This window comes from Anas platyrhynchos, chromosome 2 (assembly GCF_047663525.1).
Source record: "Anas platyrhynchos isolate ZD024472 breed Pekin duck chromosome 2, IASCAAS_PekinDuck_T2T, whole genome shotgun sequence".
Classification (NCBI taxonomy): Eukaryota; Metazoa; Chordata; class Aves; order Anseriformes; family Anatidae; genus Anas; species Anas platyrhynchos.
This window is the reverse complement of record NC_092588.1, coordinates 1,742,952-1,760,645: the sequence shown is the minus strand read 5'-3', so window position 1 is coordinate 1,760,645 and position 17,694 is coordinate 1,742,952. Positions and strand designations below refer to the sequence as shown.

General features: G+C 45.7%; 1 protein-coding gene across 1 annotated transcript; it reads left to right on the top strand.

Annotated features, from left to right (window-relative positions):
* The first annotated feature begins 7,246 nt into the window (after window positions 1-7,246).
* Window positions 7,247-17,127, top strand: LOC101791099 (ly6/PLAUR domain-containing protein 2-like). The gene is made up of 3 exons (XM_005016053.5): window positions 7,247-7,473; window positions 10,492-10,611; window positions 11,372-17,127. The coding sequence occupies exons 1-3, from the start codon at window positions 7,290-7,292 to the stop codon at window positions 11,578-11,580; spliced, it is 513 nt and encodes a 170-aa protein (XP_005016110.2). The 5' UTR covers window positions 7,247-7,289; the 3' UTR covers window positions 11,581-17,127.
* The last annotated feature ends 567 nt before the right edge of the window (window positions 17,128-17,694 follow it).

Below are 17,694 nucleotides of genomic sequence, written 5' to 3'. Positions count from 1 at the left end.
TAGTGATTTGGAAAGGAAAACACCTTTTCCACACCTGTAGCCTGAGCCTACACAGAAGATTCCTGACCAGAGCCCAGAACAAGCTTCTTCCATCAATCACCTACCTAGTGTAGCTCCACCCCAACAGCAATGCTGGGAATGTAAATAGAAAGAGGCCGCTGGAATTTTTCCATCAGCATGATGAGAGCTGTTATTACTGCTTTACCTCCAAAATAATCTTGAAGTCCCACAAAATAAATCTATTAACTAACAATATTCATAGCCAGACACATCTTCAGGTGTTGCTCTGTCCTCAAAGTCTGAAGATGCTTTGAGGGTAGCAGCCTCCAGAAACCTGAAGTCCACCAAAAGTATCTGAGCTGATTCAGAGCCCTCTCAACATCCTGAGTGTAGGGTCACAGACACCTGGAATGAGATGCTCTTGTGTGACATTCTTGTCCATGTCCTTCTCAAACCCATTCCCAGGGAACCATACTCAGATTTTTTTTACCTCTTACACTGGCCACTCAACCCTGTCTCAAGGATAATAATGTTTTGTGGGGTTATCTGACTTAGTGCCTTCCAAACCAACAAGCACTGGAGTAGGATGCGCCTGACAAAATGGACACTTTTGCTATGGAGAGGTCTCCAGATGAGCTAGTCCTCATCTTTGAAAGGTGTCTTTCAAAGGTAGTGAAGGGAAATGTAATCCACAGTGCCATTCATTTTTTTGTTGAGGCAATTGTCTAGGGCATATCTGACGAATTGTGCATGTGTCTACTAGGCTGTAACAATAAAGATCTGTGGTGATTCACCCAGGAGACATCTATGTTATAGAAGGATATAGCTAATTTAAATGAGTCCCACTAAGGATGTGTGGCATGCTTTGATATGTTTGTGACCATGTACATTTCCAAAGGTTATCGTCTTCTTTTTTTTCTTTCTTTCTTTTTTTTTTTTTCTTTTTTTTCTGTTAATTGGTGCTCCTACAGCCTTGGGCCCTGTGGAGATGGCCCTGACCACGTAGATCCCAGTGATGGTGACTGGATTCTTTGCAATGCTATTCCTGCTATTGCACTGGGTACCCGTGGTGACACACATAGTAAGTTCTTCCCATTATTTTCCAAGGCTTACTGTTCACACAAGTAAGCCTAGTAAACCCATGACAAGGCAGCTAGACCTGTATCTGGTGATAGACTTTTCTGCTAACAAGGGAAATGAGGCAGTAGCCTGAGAAACAGGCTTCCCGATAATAGAACTGTCAATCCCACCAGTGAAAAGCACTGCTGCTGACAGTGAAGTGGTGACAAAGTGATGTAGACTCAATGCTCAGTTGCAGACTAAGTGACAGTCTCTGGTTTTGATAAGTTGAGAGGGAGAAATCAGTTTTATTTCTTCTGTCCTCTGTATAACCAGAGCCTAGAGAGAAAATCCCCCTCCTAAAGGGAAGGAGGCACCAGGTCTTGCATTCTGGGCAGTTTTTGCATGTTGCCCTCTCCTGAACCACTGCAGTGGTTGCTCAAAGACTGACAGTGTCATCAGCTGATCAAAGGGTGGACCTAGACATCAGAGACTCCCAGTCATCAGCACCCTTCAGGCTTGGCTTTAAATCACCCAGCTTTCAGATGGAAAATCACCCAGCTTTCAGGTGGAAAATCACATGTTCACAGGATCCTGTCAGAACAAGTACTTTTGGGTCACATCACAAAGGTTTTCATATTTTGTTTGCACCAGCTGTCATCAGGACAGACAGGGGAATCACAGTGAAAGAAGGAATACAAGAGGTTTTCATTTGAAGTGACACGTGCTATGTCTACTCTGGTCTTTAAAAGGGGCCAGGATTCATTCTCTGATCCTGAGGACAGCTGTCACAGCTCATGCCCACATAGCTAAACCCTTTTATCCCCCCAACCGGAACGGCCTCATCTATACTGGGAAATATATTTGGCCCATGCCATGTTTTAGGTGGCGCCTGGGCCCTCCTGGGACAGATCCAGTGGGTTCAGGCCATAACAGGGCCAGGGAACATGACAAGAGCTACAAATCCTACTCAGAGCTCAAGTCCATGGTAGAAATGATAGAGGTTAAAGGAACCCCACAATGCCTTACTTTCCAGAAGAATGGATATCTACAGTCTGCAATCCAGAACCACACTTTGGGCACTTTGCATGCCCTCTGCAAGTGCCTGGGAAACTTCTGTTCCCAGGGCTGATGAAATACTAGTGGCAAGGCAATGCCTGAAGGAATTGTCCTCATCCTTGCAACTAGGAGCAGAGGCACCTGTAGGCATAGAGTTCACGGCCCTGGACTCCTCTTTTCCCTCAGATCACTAAACAGAGCTCATTTCATTTTCCAAAAACACAGTAAGGTGGAGGATTTCCTCCCATCTGCACCTAATTTTAAGCCTAAAGATAAGTGTGCTTAAGAAAAAATTTGGGAAATGTGAGTATAATTTCCTTCTTTGTCTGTTGGAAAGGTTCAATTTCCTGTCTGACATCTCCAGACAAATTGTTCGAATCACTAAAACAAAGCACACACAGGGGACAAGAGCGGTAAAAGCCCTTCAGAGATTAACTGAGTCAGAAATGGGACTCGGGATTTTTCTTTGATACTCCGATACTCCCCTATGTGGAGACACCTGTGTTTTGTATCAAAAAACTCCTGGAAGCAAGACCTAAAGAGCTCTGAGGAGAAGGGTGCTAACTGTGTCATGCTCACACTTTCACCCTTCTCCAAACCAAGGAAACCTGCATTCCTTTCTGCCCAGTAGCACAGTTTCATCAAGAGGGTGGAGAGCAACCCCACCCGAACAAGCCTATAGTCTTGTTATTAGTGCACACCCTTGGCAGGTGGGAGCTTTGATTAGCTGAACACATCATCAGGCATCACTGCAGCCATGATCAGGGACAGCATGTCTTCCTACTGTTTAGTCACAGACAGTGGTGCTAGAGCCCACAGATAAAAGAGGTCCCCAACAAAAAATTGTGCTCCCTGAATACCAGGAGCCAAACTCAAGCTGCCTCAATATACTGCTCAGTAACCTATTTTCCTACACTCCAACCATAACCATGATATCTGGAAACCTGGTGGCAGATTCCATCCTGACAAGCAGCCCCCAAATGAAACTTTAACGTGAGGTAGACCAATGACATGGCTATAACACCATGACCACATGTTCAAACGTAATTATTTGAAGTTCACCTCACAGAATAAGGATCTTATATGCTTCTTATATGTGGGACTGAAGTGGCTGTTCTTGTAAAATATCTAGTTAGTTGTGCTGGGCAAGGCAGGTGAGAAGGTGATAAACCAGATGTGGTTCAGAGAAGGACCCCTGGAAATATTAAAACCATGGAGAAGAAACCTTCCTGGGAAGAAGTCGAAGAGCCCACCAAAGGCCATCCAAGGGACATCCTCAGCAAAATGCACCTCCCTGAGGGAGAGGGAAATTGCAACCGTGAGTTATTAAATCTAGCAGAAGTGCAACAAGAACTACTAGCTGTGGAAACTGGAAATCAGAGTAGAAATGCAGGGTTTATTTTACATATGGATGATAACTGATGACTAGATCAGCTAATCAAAGTTATCATCTCTACAAAATCTATTTATTTATTTATTTATTTGATTATTTGTTCAAACAAGAATTAACTGGAAATATTAGTACAGATAGTTATAAAGCACATCATCTTCTTGTTTTGTAACAATGACCTTATGTCATCTGACTTTCTTTGCATATGTGATAAGGAGAGAAAGATCACATCCACCCAGATAACCTTATGAGTGATCTCAGACTGTCAGGTACAGGCTTGCAGTGGTTTCGGATTGATAACACTGAAAAATCAGAGAGACTTTTGGGAATGCAGACATTTCTCACTACACACTATGCCCCATTTATATCCTCAGATATTCAGACCCGAAATGACATTTCAGTTGAAGTCCCTTATGGCTCCTGTCAGCCGGAGTTCAAAACCTTGCCCAGGGTTTATTCCCACTGAAAAAGATAGATGGGAATTGAGGTCCTCCTGAGTCCTAAGAGCTGTCTGAGGCTCTCCTAACTGCTATATCAAACCATTTCTTTCACTTATTTATCAAGTTCTAACTTAAAGCCAGTGGGATTTTTACCCTGTCTTTGTTTTTAGAAGGGACCCACTTTTTGAGTCATTTGAGACCTATTTAAACCTATTTCTGATTACCAGCCCCCTTTCACAGAACCACAGAATCACAGAGTGAGGTTGGAAAGGACCTCTAGAGGTCAACTGGTCCAACCCCCTGCTCAGAAAGCAGCGTGCCCAGGTCCATGTCCAAGTGGCTTATGAAGATCTCAAAGAACAAGTCTCCACAACCTTTATGGGCAAACTGTGCCAGTGCCCAGTCACCCACATGGCATGGAAGTGCTTCCTGATATTTAGACTGAATCTCCCATTTTTTGCCCAGTGCCTCCGTCCCTGGCACTGACAAGAGCCCGGCTCAGTCCTCTTGCAGGTATTTATGGACATGGATGAGATCCCCTTGAGCATCCTCTTCTCCAGGCTGAACAGTCACAGCTCTCTTCCTTCCTGATAGCAGAGGTACTCTAGGCTGTTCAGCATCTTGATGTCCCTCCGTTGGATTCTCCCCACTATGTCCAGGTCTCTTTTGTACTGGGGAGCCCAGAACTGGACCCAGTACTACAGGTTTGGCCTTACCAGGAATAGCTTCCCTTGAACAGTGCTTCCCCTAATGCAACCCAGGATACCACTTGCCTTCTTAGCATCAAGGGCACATACCTGCCTTATCTTCAATTTGGTGACTGCAGAGCTGCTTTCCAGCTGGGGGGCTTCCAGCATATATCTCTGGACCAGTTTGATCTTTTAGCATAAAGATTTTTTTTTTTTCTTTCTGAAATTCTGCTTTCTTTTCTTGCAATCTATTTCTGGGTAACAGTTGTGTTTCTTTCCAAACTCTGCTCTGCCATGCTGAAGAGGACCGGTATTTTCCAATGTCATCTCTTGGGATGGATCCTGTTGTTCCAGCGTCATCATTATTTCCTATTTCCTTTTTTTTTCTTTTTTTTTTTTTTCCATCAGGAAACAGGACAATAATTTTCCATGTGAGAAGCAAACAGGGCTTCATATGCAAATGTTAGCATTACCTGAATCAGCTATGATATGGATTTTTGTTTAGTTTTGGTATTTATTTTTTTTTCCCCAGGGGAAAAGCTTCACAGGAGGCTCCTAGTTATCTTTAGATCAACTAATATTTACAGGTCTTCCATTTTCTCAATATTTTTACTGGCATTCTCCCAGCTTTTCTATCCCTGAAGTTTGGCTCTCCTGCACAGTCTGCAGGAGCTTTAACAGCCCCGACTGTGATATTTTTCCAATGCTCTGCCTTATGGCCGGATCTCAAACCCTTTCAAGCCATTAGACAAAGTTAATTGGTTTTACACTGGCCAGAGGCAGACAATCCCACCGTGTTGATGCATCCCATGTCCAGACACCGCAGTGATGGACAACCTCCACCAAGCTGGCAAGACTCATTTAGTCTCCAATTTATGCACCATTCCTTCAACCAGGCCAATTTATTCCAAAGCTTTCTCAATATCTTTCAAGCACAAGCAGACCATTACCATGTCCCGATGGGGACCTCTCCATCCCACCAAGGCACACACAGTCCGTCAAGAAGCCTTTCAGTGGTATGAACACCAGACAGTCCACCCCGCTGTGATTACCTATTGAGGAATAACCACCCTGAACACCTAAAGTACTGGATCTTTTCCAGTTTGCTGGGTGTTTGAAAATGCTGCTCAAATGTGCTTTGAACTGCCCAGTTACAGGAAAGGATCTGGATGTAACCAGATCTGAGGGCTTTCACAGCATAGTCTTTTCTCATACTCATGGAGGTATGTTTGCACTGTTTTCCTTTATGTACCTGTTCTCTGATGGCACAGCAAGATAAAAACGAATATAAACAATGGTTTTCACTCTCACTGCAGCTAAGCGAGCATTAAGGTGCATGTCTTCCCCTCCCTTTCTACACGGCACAGTACGAATCCTGCTATCCCAGATCGATCCACTTTGTGCTATCCGTGACTGTGGAAATTTTCGTTAGCAATGCTGCTTGAGTTACTCTGAACTCTTGGAGGAGCTGTATTTTCCCCAAAATACTCCACTGTCAAACTGGGAAAAGAGATATGGAAGGGTGGCAATACCCATGTGCATCACCACAGTGGTCCTGTGACCAACAACCCCATGATCATAAAATTATCCTGTGCACTCACCTTGTCCCCAGTCCCTGAAGTCTCGGAGATCTTCACAGTGCTTCACAAACTTTTATGTTGTGGCTTATTCAGCTGTTTTATGGGAAATTGTATCCTGGATCACATCAAAACCCCCAAAAGTCAGGTTTTCCAACAGAATACAAAAATGTCATTGGATCAGTCAAAAGAGAACAGCAAAACATTTCTCCCTAACTACAAACTTTTAAGCTTTTTCCACAGATATTGCATAAGACTTGGAAAAAAAAAAAAAAAAAAAAAAAAAAAAAAAAGCAAGTTTGAAGGGGGTGCCTTGATGCACATTAAAGGAAAACTTTCCATCAGGAATCAGGAAGGCACTGAAGCAGGAAAACAGATCCATTTCTCTATGCTGGGTTTATTTCTCATTTTCAGAATAAAATCCAGTAAATAACTGACATTTTTGCAAAAGAAGGCTCAGCTCCCTGTTCTGCCAGCATAACCCAGGACCTGAAATAAAATGATATGTCCAAATGCCATCCTTGGAGTCTCCATCAGCTGTGTTCACCTCCACTGGTCTTTCAGTGCCTCCCATGCCCTACAGCTCAGCACTGTGGCTGTGTTCATAAATAAACCCCTGGGAGCAAGAAACTGGGTTTGTTTTTGCACTGAATTTGGGAAAACAGGTATTCTTTGGGAAAATCCATCCACGCCACATTCCTGCCTGCCATGCCAGGCAGTAGTTGGCATGAAAACATGGCACAGGTTTTGGTGATGTTGAGCTAACACGTGTGGAAGCCCAGCCTGCTGCCACTTGCACCTTGCCTGATGTTGCCCAACTCAACATTCATGACACAATCCGGCTCTTGGCTCACAGAGCCAGATTTGAAGCAACAAACATACCTTGTCACATTCCCCGTCCAAACACCAGCGTGGGGCCACCCCCTGCAGCACAAGCTGTATTTTTCCTTTTCCATGGGACCAGCCCCGGGTCATAAACCCGAAGAGGAGATGCAGTACGGCAGGAGTCTGCTCATTGCGGTGATGTCACCTCTCTGGGAACTCGTTCCTCTACAAATCCCAATCCAGGCTGGAGATGAGCTCTCCCCTGCTTACCCCAGGGGAATCCGCCCACCGGATCAAGAGGAGGTGGAGGGTGGAAAGACATATAAAGCTCCCCGGGAGCCGCTCGCCTTTACTGTCCAGGTTGCACGGATCTGCTCTCAGCATGAAGTCGCTTCTGGTGGGGCTGCTGCTTGGCCTGGCATGTGTGGAGCTGGGTAAGGATCCTGCATTCCTAACATCATGGGACCCCCTGGGAAATGTTTGAGAAGGGAGGGGGAAGGCAACGATGCAGAAAGACCTGGTAATCCCATAGATAGGGGAAATAATGTCCTTATGTATTTAAGAAGGTCAACGGAGGGGGTGAGAGGGGAAAGGAGATGCACTTTCCTGGTGGGGAGGACAGTGATGGCTGTTGGAGAGCACTGCAGACCATTTGGACCCATGGGTGGTCACGGGTCACCCAGCCCTGCTCACACCGCACCCTAGGGTGGAGGGGCCTGACACGAGGCTTCATAAGGCCACGGAGTGAATGACAGCCACATGGCACAGGGAGAGCAAGTGTGGGCAAGGACCTGAGCTGGCAGCCTCCAGCCAAGCTGCCAACCTGTCCCCTCAGGGATGGGATGGGGTATGTTCATCCTGATCTCCTGACATCCCTACTACCTCACAGCTGGCTACTAGAAAGGCTGAAAAAAAAAGAGCAAGATATGGGTGAGAATATGAGAAATAACTCTAGGGATTTGGGGAAGCTTAATGAAACCACCAGCTCTAGGGTTTGCACTGATTTCTAGAGATTAGTAGACGGGTGAAGATAATAAATTCCCTCGGGTCTGTCTGGTCTTGGGTCTCTTCATCAAGCTTCATTGTTTTTTTATTCCTCTACCCTCATTTCTCCTTCCGTATGTCTTTGAAACAAACCCAGCTCGAGCTGAACATTTCATTTCCTTACTTGGTCTGGGTTGAACACACCATAGGGCTCAACCAGGACAGGTGTAGTTACTTCCATAATACTACAGCAATTTATTAAAGTTCAGTACCTTTTTTTATTATTATTTTGTTTTGTTTTGTTTTTCTTTCAAGACACTTCAGAGGTGGCATATTATGCATTTCTTTGCCCTCCTCTAGTCTCGCATTGGTTTTAATGGTGTTGCTGAGGAGCTGACAGAGCAGGTTTCCACCCATGGGTCTTGAAGCACTTTATGGGAGCAGAGAGGCATCATCATCCTTTGCTTTATCATTGAGACTGAGGCAGATATGTATTTTGGGAGAATAATGCTATGGGAGGCAGCTGGCCTAGGCAGCACTTGCAGCTCAGGAATATGTCCATGGCTCAAGGTACATTGCTCACCCTCCAGAAGGAATCAAGGTGTGGAAGGTGCTGTCAGAGAGTGATGGACAGTAATTATTGGCTTCAGCTCTGGACACAGCACTGTCTTTTCTGGTCATTTCTTCTTCTCTGGTCCTTACAGTTTGGGGCTTTCCTCTTCCACTACATTTTTCCCCAAAAAAACAGTGTCCTCAGTGCCCCATCCAGACTCAGTTGAATAATAAGGGGCGAGGTGGTGATGGTTTTCTCTCCTAAACTTGCTCTTGACTGGAAGCAATTTCTCCAGACCCCATGGTACTGTCCTGCTCACCCGCAGAATTGGTCAGGTTTGGAAATCAGCTCAGCCCAAAGGTTGCAGACCAGTTCCTCAATTTAAATTAGCACTGCTCCACCCATACACAAGCAGGTCCTACACACCCACAAGCATCCCCATGCTTGCCAGCTTGATAATTGTGATTTCTCCCAGTGTGCCCTATAAGTGCACAACCAACCAAAAAAAAAAAAATAAAAAAATAAGATAAACAAACTCTTCTGGGTCATTCTGAAGTTATCTACCGAAATCCTCGATTTGGGTAAACAGGGATGGCTCCACCACACCTGCTGACAGAGGAGATGGCCACCAGCACACCACGACTTCTCAAACCGAAAATCCCTTCCTACCTTTGCAAAGAGGACGGAGAAAACTTTTGCAGCATGAGAACTCTGCTGCACAGCTGAATTTTTCGCAAGCGATGCTAAGAGAAATAGATGCCCTGAAAATCCATTCTGAAGTCAAGTGTTCAAATAAATACCTTCGGAAATATTTATCCTTATGGCAGTCCCAGCAGTTTCTCTCCAACAGCAGGTGCAGCAGAATTAGCGGCGAGAAAACACCGTATTTCCGCAATTTTACCAATAGATGGCGGTGGATACATTTGGGTGGCTCTCCAGCTGCTGCTGCCTTGCTGGAAAATGCACAGGATAGAAACCATCAGACTGGGCTGGTTTCTGTCACCGAGCCAAACCAGCACGGCTCCGAAAAAAAACAACATGCACGCTCCGTATCTGCTGGCTGTGGATGGGCAGGTCTCGTACGGAGACTTTTGAGCAACTGCTGAGATCAAGGCTTGCATATGTAAAGGTGTCCCTGTGTCAGCAGCAGCCAGCGAGAGCTTTGTAGCATCATCGCTTTTAAAAACCAGCAACAGCTCCTGATGAAAGTGTTTTTAGGACACATTCATCCCTTAGGATCTCCGGTACGGCTCTGAAATTTAAATTATTCTCTCAGTTACTAAGTTCTGCGGAAAACCTTCTAAATAAGCATGAAGGAGGCCTGGAAATTCAACTTCAGTGACTGTCTCTGTGGGTGGATGGGGCTGCAGGTGAATGCTGCTCTAAACAGAAGGAGCGATTTCGCCCTGTGCTGCAGCAGGTCTTACATGGGATGCACAAAACAGCAAAATGTCCTAATTCTGGTCAGATTGATTCCCTCTATCTAAAACTGGATTCATTTTAAGAAGCTGATACAGTTTTGTTCGAGTCTGCAGAACAACAGCAAAAAGCCACACTAAATAGACTGATCACCAAACTGCTGATGGGCCAGGACCCTCCAACAGTGTTATTCAAGCTGCTCAAGCAAGATTTCCCTCTAGATCTGCTCTTTTTAAGCTGATGATCCCCTGAAGTAGTGATGATGCCGAGCTCCCTGCAACACCCACCTCATCCTTTGATGTTGGGGTTTGGTCTTTGCCCTTGACAAAGCTTTTTTACTGTCTCCAGCTGTGCTTAGTTTCCAAGGTCTCTGCATCTTGGTTGTGGGGGTGAAGCACTGTCACATAATTCCTACCACTGAGCAGAGAATTTGCACCCTTGCTGTCTGCCTTCATAGCTGTGACTGACTTGAATCCCTTCTTTTCCCCCTCTGCAGCCCAATCTCTGCGGTGTTACACATGCAAGGAGCCAACAGACATTAATGACTGCAGAACACCCACCGTGTGTCCCCCGAATGCCAAGGTGTGCACAACGACGCTGCACTCTCTAGACATGGGTAAGTCTCATTGCTTTCTTTGGGTGGTCATCGAGCAAGATGATTTTCAGCTTTGTGGGCCAAAATATCTCATGAACTTCTCCCCTGCTTCCCTCTCCTTTTCCCAGACCCTGCCTTGGGTTATCCTTTAACAGTAAGAATCCAGGTGGACTTATCCAAGGTGGGAAGCAGGGAAGGCCATCAGACTCAGGGCTTCATCGTGAAGCACACAGCATTCGCCCCACTCACTCAGTCTGTTTTGCCTTTCCCACCCCTCTGCATTACAGCTCCTGACATTGCAGATGTGTGCAAACACACTGCAGAAACCCAGGGACTCTCTCATTTGTAGACACCCTCACCTAACACCAACTCTCTCCCCAGAGAGAAAAACAACCTGAATGTGTTACTGTTGCACCAGTGTTTCTTGGCATTGTCATCTCCTATGCAAAACTATCACAGGAGCAACCCACCTGAACAAAACATGAAGGGACTTTTGTCTCTTGTCTGCAGTAGAAGAAATTTGGAGGGAGCAGGAGGGACAGAGGGAGATAGGAGGGAGAACCAGAGGACCTGTTAGATAAAGAGTAGTCTGAGTTACAGGCACCTGTGGATTAAAGACAGTCAACCCCTCATTTGACTTTATTTACCTAAAAACACCGTGCTTTTCACTCCCCTCCATTGCACAAAGCCAGTGGTGCTCAATTCCAGTGTTCTGTGCTTTTCTTCACCATTTCTTTCTCTCTCTTCTCCTTCCCCCCGTCCTCCAATGCATCCATTTCAGGTTACCCCTTTTTCGGCAACATCACCGTGACCAGAAAGTGTGATGAGACCTGTGTCGACTACGATGGGATAGGCTCGAGCAGGCCCACGACGTGCTGCTACACCGACCTCTGCTCTGATGACACCAAGAACAAAGGGGAGAGAAGCAGCTCCTCAGCAATGGGTCTAATGGCCTTGGTTGTTGGCACACTCCTCCAGCGTGCTCTGTGAAGCCATGGGCACCCCTGCTCCGACCAAAGCATCTCCTCCCCTGTCTCTGCCAAGATGCCTTGTGAACTTTAAGATGCCTTGGGAGAAAACCTTCTTTGCTCAAGTGTGTCTTCACCCATCTTCAGTGTTGTGGATTCGAGGCAAAAATTTGGGCGCCTGGACCTAAACCCCTCAAATTTCCATTTTCCAGATGTTGAGAAGATGTTCTTCACCTTTGGTTGCTTCTGGTCCCCAGGACTCACACCTCACCTTGCAGCTTTCCTCACCATGAAGAACGGTGGCTCTGCACAGCAGGAGGGACTGGGCAGAACCACCAAGGGTGGTGCTTGGGGATGATCTTCATCCACAGCAGGGGCTGCAGGCATGCTGGACATAATGGTGCTGTTTTCCCAGGTCTTCCTCAGCTCCCACAAAACATGCACCCGTGTGACTCTATCTTATTTCAATGCACAACCTCCCCAAAAGCTGGAACCCTCCATCAGCATGTTGGCTTCTTTTCTTTCCACATTGGGTGCTATCTCCAGAGGCAGTTGGATGTTGGACCCCTTCCAATACCTGCTTAGCAGAGTGTGGTTTGCAGATGCGGAGAGCTGGCACTTAATTCTCTCTAGAATAAGCCATGGAATGAGTTCAGAAGGGCTCAGCCATCATGCATTGGGATGGAAAGCATTTCTGGAAAGCTCGTAAGATGCCCAGGATGAACAAGCCAAGGCAGTTTAGACTCGTAAAAGCAAATCCAGAAGTTTGGCCAGCCCAAACCTCCAGCAGCACTTTGCCTGAGCTCAGGTTGCAGTCAGAGCCCCCAGCTTTCCAGATGTTTCACAGGCTGTTTCAAGCAACTTCTTCTGTTAGCCTGCCCTCCCCCATCCCTTCACAGCAGGGGCCACAGGAAAGGAAAATAAATGATTATCCCAGACCCTCAGCTCTGGGAAAAGTCAGCCTTTCCACTCGAAGCTGGTTAATGGTGCTACCAGGCCTTGCTGGGGACTTGCTCCATTCTCCCTTGGAGTAGCTGTAGGATTTGAGCTTGATGCCCTGTCTGCTGTAAAAACAGGAGTGGAAGCTGATCCAAATGAGCTAGATGTGGCCAGCTTGTGGCCTCTTTTGGGAGGGGAGAGCAGGGGTACTTGCATTTATCTTTATTATTATTTCTTGGCTCATCCAGGGGAGCAAAAGGGAACCTGCAAGAACAGGGGCAGAGGGGAGCAAGGGAACATCCCAAGCACCATCCTCATGCATTCATGAAGCCCCTGTGACCTCCTCTAAGCCAAACTCCAGTTTCACTCTGTCTCTGTACAAGACATCAGCCAAGACAATCAAGAAAAAAAGAAAGGGGGGTTCTGGATGAGAATCTAGTGAATAAAGTTGGATCTTCCCATTTTCACCCTGCAGTCTTTCCTGTGTGGTTAGCACTTCTTTGGATGGTTTTCTGGCTGAGGAGGGAAGTGTCAGTGAGGGAAAAAGCTACAGAAAGGGACAAGAAAGGGAGTGCAAAGCCGGTGGGAGAAGATGGGAAGGAGTGTGGCAGAAGGGTAAAGGGTCATGCAGTAGCTACAGGATGCTTACCTGGGGCATGGGATTTCTTTTCCACTGCAGCTTCTCTTGCAGCAGGAAAAGGGAAAGCAGCTGAGCTCAGCACTGCAAGGGAGAAGGCAGCCTTGAGCAAAGATGCTGCAGATGGGGACTGCTGCCTTCCTTGTGTCACCTGGTGCTGGCTGTGAGCATCCTGCATCTCACTGAGCTGACACTCTCCTGCTATCCAGGACTTCCCTGTTAGTCTGGCTACGCTGCAAAAGCAGTGAGCATCTAGTGTAGAAAACAGAGCAAAAGGCTCAAAGCACTTTTAATATATTCCTGCACCAGGCAAGATGAAAAGCCCTTAGCACAACGTGTCAGGGGTGCGAAAATTTGCAGTAATATTAATCTGTTCATGCTGGGTTAGGCCTAAGCTACGGGACAAACCCTGGGAGTCCTGGCAAAGTTTGATTTGCACTGAATTGCTGTTTCTGCTATCGTTTGTATTTATTCTGGCTTTTTGGTCCCTAGGAGTTAAGCCCAGCAAGCACTGCTGCCCCAGTAAATGCAGAGCACCGCCAGCAGATTCAAAGGCATTTGCAGAATTTTGCATCACCGGGTCAAGTGGACATACAAAGGGAGAAGTTTAAATATAGGCTGAATAAAATAGAACAGAGAGAGAAGTGTCTCCAATGAGCTGTAAAAAGATGTGCAGCCTCTAGACCCTGCAAGACGAGGCTGTGCAGCTGGTGGCCTCCAGCACAGTAGCTGTCGTGGAGGATTTTACCTGCCCATCCTGGGGCTTGTTCATCCCAGCAACCACTCTGTGCAGGGCCAGGGACACTATTTCTAGGCTTGAGGGCGTTTCTTGATGCCTAATATTTTATCCAAACAAGCAGTTGTATTTTTCACCACCTCCCAGCCTTTCTGTAAATGTGGGGCAGCCCTACGGGTGTATGATCCTCATCGCTCACTTTCACTTGCAAATCTGGAGGCAGTGCTTTCGTCTGCCTAGAAATTAAAGATCAAAGCAAAGCAGAGACTAAAATTTCAGGGAGGTGTTTGCATATCCAGTTGGTGAGGGTATTCATACTGGTATACCCAGTTGGTGAGGGTATCCATACTGGTATACCCAGATGAGTCCTGCCTCCAGGTAGACACCTGGATACTCAGGGTTGTGTGTCTGCCATGGTGGCTTTTCACTGTGGGCTCCATGACTCTTAAAGGTGGAGTGAGCATCTCAAAAGATTGTTCATGTAAAGACTATGTAAAGACAATGTGCACCCAGACCTGGCTTGGGCTGGATCAGGAAAGCAGGTCCATAGCATCCTTTAGGTCTTAGACCCAGAATCACGAGGGGAGGAGAATGGTTCAGACCCAGACTGTGTGATATTGGCTGGAAAAAGATGTTACCTCCTTGCATTGCTGGAAAAACTACAGGAGAGAACCATTCTGGTGTCTTCTGCCAGCTGAAATTTGGACCTGGGTTCAATCCTGTTGCTTTGACTCCCACAAATGCATCAATGGTGCAGTGGGAGAGCAAAGCTACACAACCAGAGTGTTCAATACTTCGAGGAATGGGGTTTCCAGCAGGGATCATTTGCGGTTACTTTCCACGAGTCACAGCAAGATATTGCTCACATCACACATAGATGTGCCCTGATTGCAGGCTGGCTCAAGCTGCAAGGTGGGAAACACCAGGGGATGTTTGGCTGCTTGATTTCTTTTAATTTTAGATATTTTGTCTGTGCAGGGAGGGAGTGGTAAATAAACCCATAAAGCCCTCATGGAAGGTGCATTAAAACAGTTGGGCATGAAAGCAAAAGAAAGGAGATGAGGGCAGAAATTATTGCGAAACTCCAAGAGAAGAAGAAAAAAGAAAAAAAAAGGAAGAGGATATTTGCACAGTCCAGACGCTTAATGTAAAATAGAGCTCTGATGTAATCAAATAGAGAAAGAACTTGTAGTTCTTGCTAAAAATACCTATCTAGAACATAAATATACATTAGCACGTAGCTGCAAGGCTTGTGGAGATATCTGCCATAGTCCTATATTTACAGATAGGGATTTAAATGTTTAATACTGCACATTCAGAAGAAAGTCACTTCATCTGAAGTAGCTATTAATTATAGAACGTGCTTGGCAGGACTGAAGAGCAGCAGGAGCAATATCATTTTCAATATCACTCCCAAATTATTTCTCATCTAAAATCTATCATGTGAAGTTTTTTTCTTCTTAAAATAGATCTGTTTTTCCACATTAGGCCGTGGCTGACTAGGAATGGCTGCCTCTGACACACTGGCACGTCCTCTCTCAGATGTCTTCATGTCTCTCCTGCACAGCTCCCACATCTCTGACTGCAGGGGAAAAAAAAATAAATCCTAAGCCTCTTTATTCAGTACCGCCCCGGGTCTGAGAACAAGGCAAACCCCTAAAAATGAGGTGAAAGAAAACCTCTGAGTGACTGAGGCAGAGATATTCATGAAGCAGGGGAGAAAGCATCGTGGTTGGTATCTCAATTCAGCAAAGTCATTTCGGGTCACCTGAAGCACAAGAACTCAAGAGGGAGGCTCAGAATATTGCAAAGGCAGAGAGACCTTCCCTGCAGGCCTTCATCCCTGTTCCCTGGGGTTCTAGCCTCAAGTTTGCCATAAGATTTTAAAAAATACAAGGTTTTTAATCATTCTGTGTCTTATCCAAGGTTGGTCTGGACCTGTGAGAATCTGGTCCCAATCCCCTTCCCCGTCTGCCCCTATTACACAAACAGGAATGATATGGGATGTGACCCATGTCATACATGGGTTATTCCAGACATTGTCCTGTAACATATCTCCAGTGAAGACTTAACTTTAAGCTACTTCCTCCTGGGCATATTGTGGAAATCCTTGCAGATCCATGATATTAAAGGGAATTAAAAGCCCTGGTATATGAAATCCATGGGCCACAGTTCCAAAATCAAACCCAGCTATCCTAACAAGAACCCTCCAGGCTGCCTTTGTCCAGCAGGTCTCTAAATTAAAACGTTGGCTGTGTTCTTCATGTTGAATTCCTCCCCAGTGTGAAAGCCTTGCCCTGGAGTGAACACCCCTTCACCTCCTTGCAAAATAAATTGGTTTTACACAAAAATCTGGAAATAGAGGGAAAAAAAAACATGGCTTGGAAAAGGAGGGGGAGTCACATCAAGGTACTCTGCTTGGTGCATTTGTTTCTGCAGTACATTTGGGCTTGCAAGGAGCTGAGTAAATAGCAACCTTGAATGTCGGGGAGAAGTTTTGCACCTTTATTTGAACCCTGCCACTCCTGTACCTCGGCTGGTGTCCTCATAAAGCTGGGACAGAAACAAGCCAGAATTTGGTTTTTGTCTTTTCTGGCTGCTTCCCATCTCCTGGCCCTGGGGAAAGACGACACAGGGGAAGGGGTGTTTTCAGTGTAAAGGCAGCTGTCGCTGTGTTTGGGATGCCATCCAAATCTGAAAGGGAAACAAACACCCAGGGAATGGTGACAGACTCTGACGCACTTACAGCAGAGGAGGAAAGCCGTCCTGGTGAAGAGGGAGAGTTAATAGTAAGAGATTTGTCTTTATGCAGAGAAAACAAGAGATTTTAAATAAATTGCTGTACCCAGCTGCCATATCCAGCTGGAGAGAGGTGTCTGGTTTATCTTTGCTTTTGGGGCACATGACCAGGAGATTTTTTTACCTGCTGATGTCTTCAGATCACAACAGGGTTTTCAGCAAGTTCCCTTTTGCCTTGCCAGCTCTGTGTAAAGATCTCGCAGGCTAATTCGGGTTCATGCACAGGAAGCCAGTCTAGGTGCTTTTGAGGGCTTTTACTGCTAACCTCAAGTAGCACTTGCAAAGGGCTTCATAAGCTAAAAAGACTCAGCCCCTATCCTTATACCTTATTATCACTTCTTTCATAGGAAAAAATTAATCTGAAATATATTCATGTTTGTGGCTCTGCTGGCAGAAGCTATTCCAGACCCTCACTGCTGTAAAGGTTGGAAGACATGTAATAAAATATTTCTTTTGCTTCTCCCCATCTTTTTATGGTATTTCTATGGGTTGTCATCCCTGTCTGAGATGCTCTGTTAGGTGAAACAAACCAGCCTGTGCCGATCTGATCTTGGAAGACTGACTCTCCAAACACAATAATTTTCATTAATTTTGACTGTGTCATCTTCAAACCATGGTCATCTTAGATGATCCAAGCTATGTGCAAGATCTCACAAGCTACAAAGGCTTCACAAAAAGGATCCTTTGGGGATTTTATTTTATTTATTATTTTTTTTTAATCAGTATCTCAGTACAGAGTTGGTTTGGATAAAGGAGATGAGAGGTGTTTGATTTAGGCAGTCTCTGAGCTAGAATTTTACCCCTTTCTGGAGCAGTTCATGAATCATTCGCTGATGGAAAACTCAAACAACTGTCTCACTGGAGTCCTCTTGATTTATTGGTTCTCCTAAATGGCACTGGAAAGGAAAGTTGTGTGCATCAAAAGGAAAATGAAGATGCATACACAAGGCTGAAATTCAGCTTTTAGGGTACCTCACAAAAATCCGCCCAGACTCGGGAAAAAAGTTGGCAGACATGGGATATTT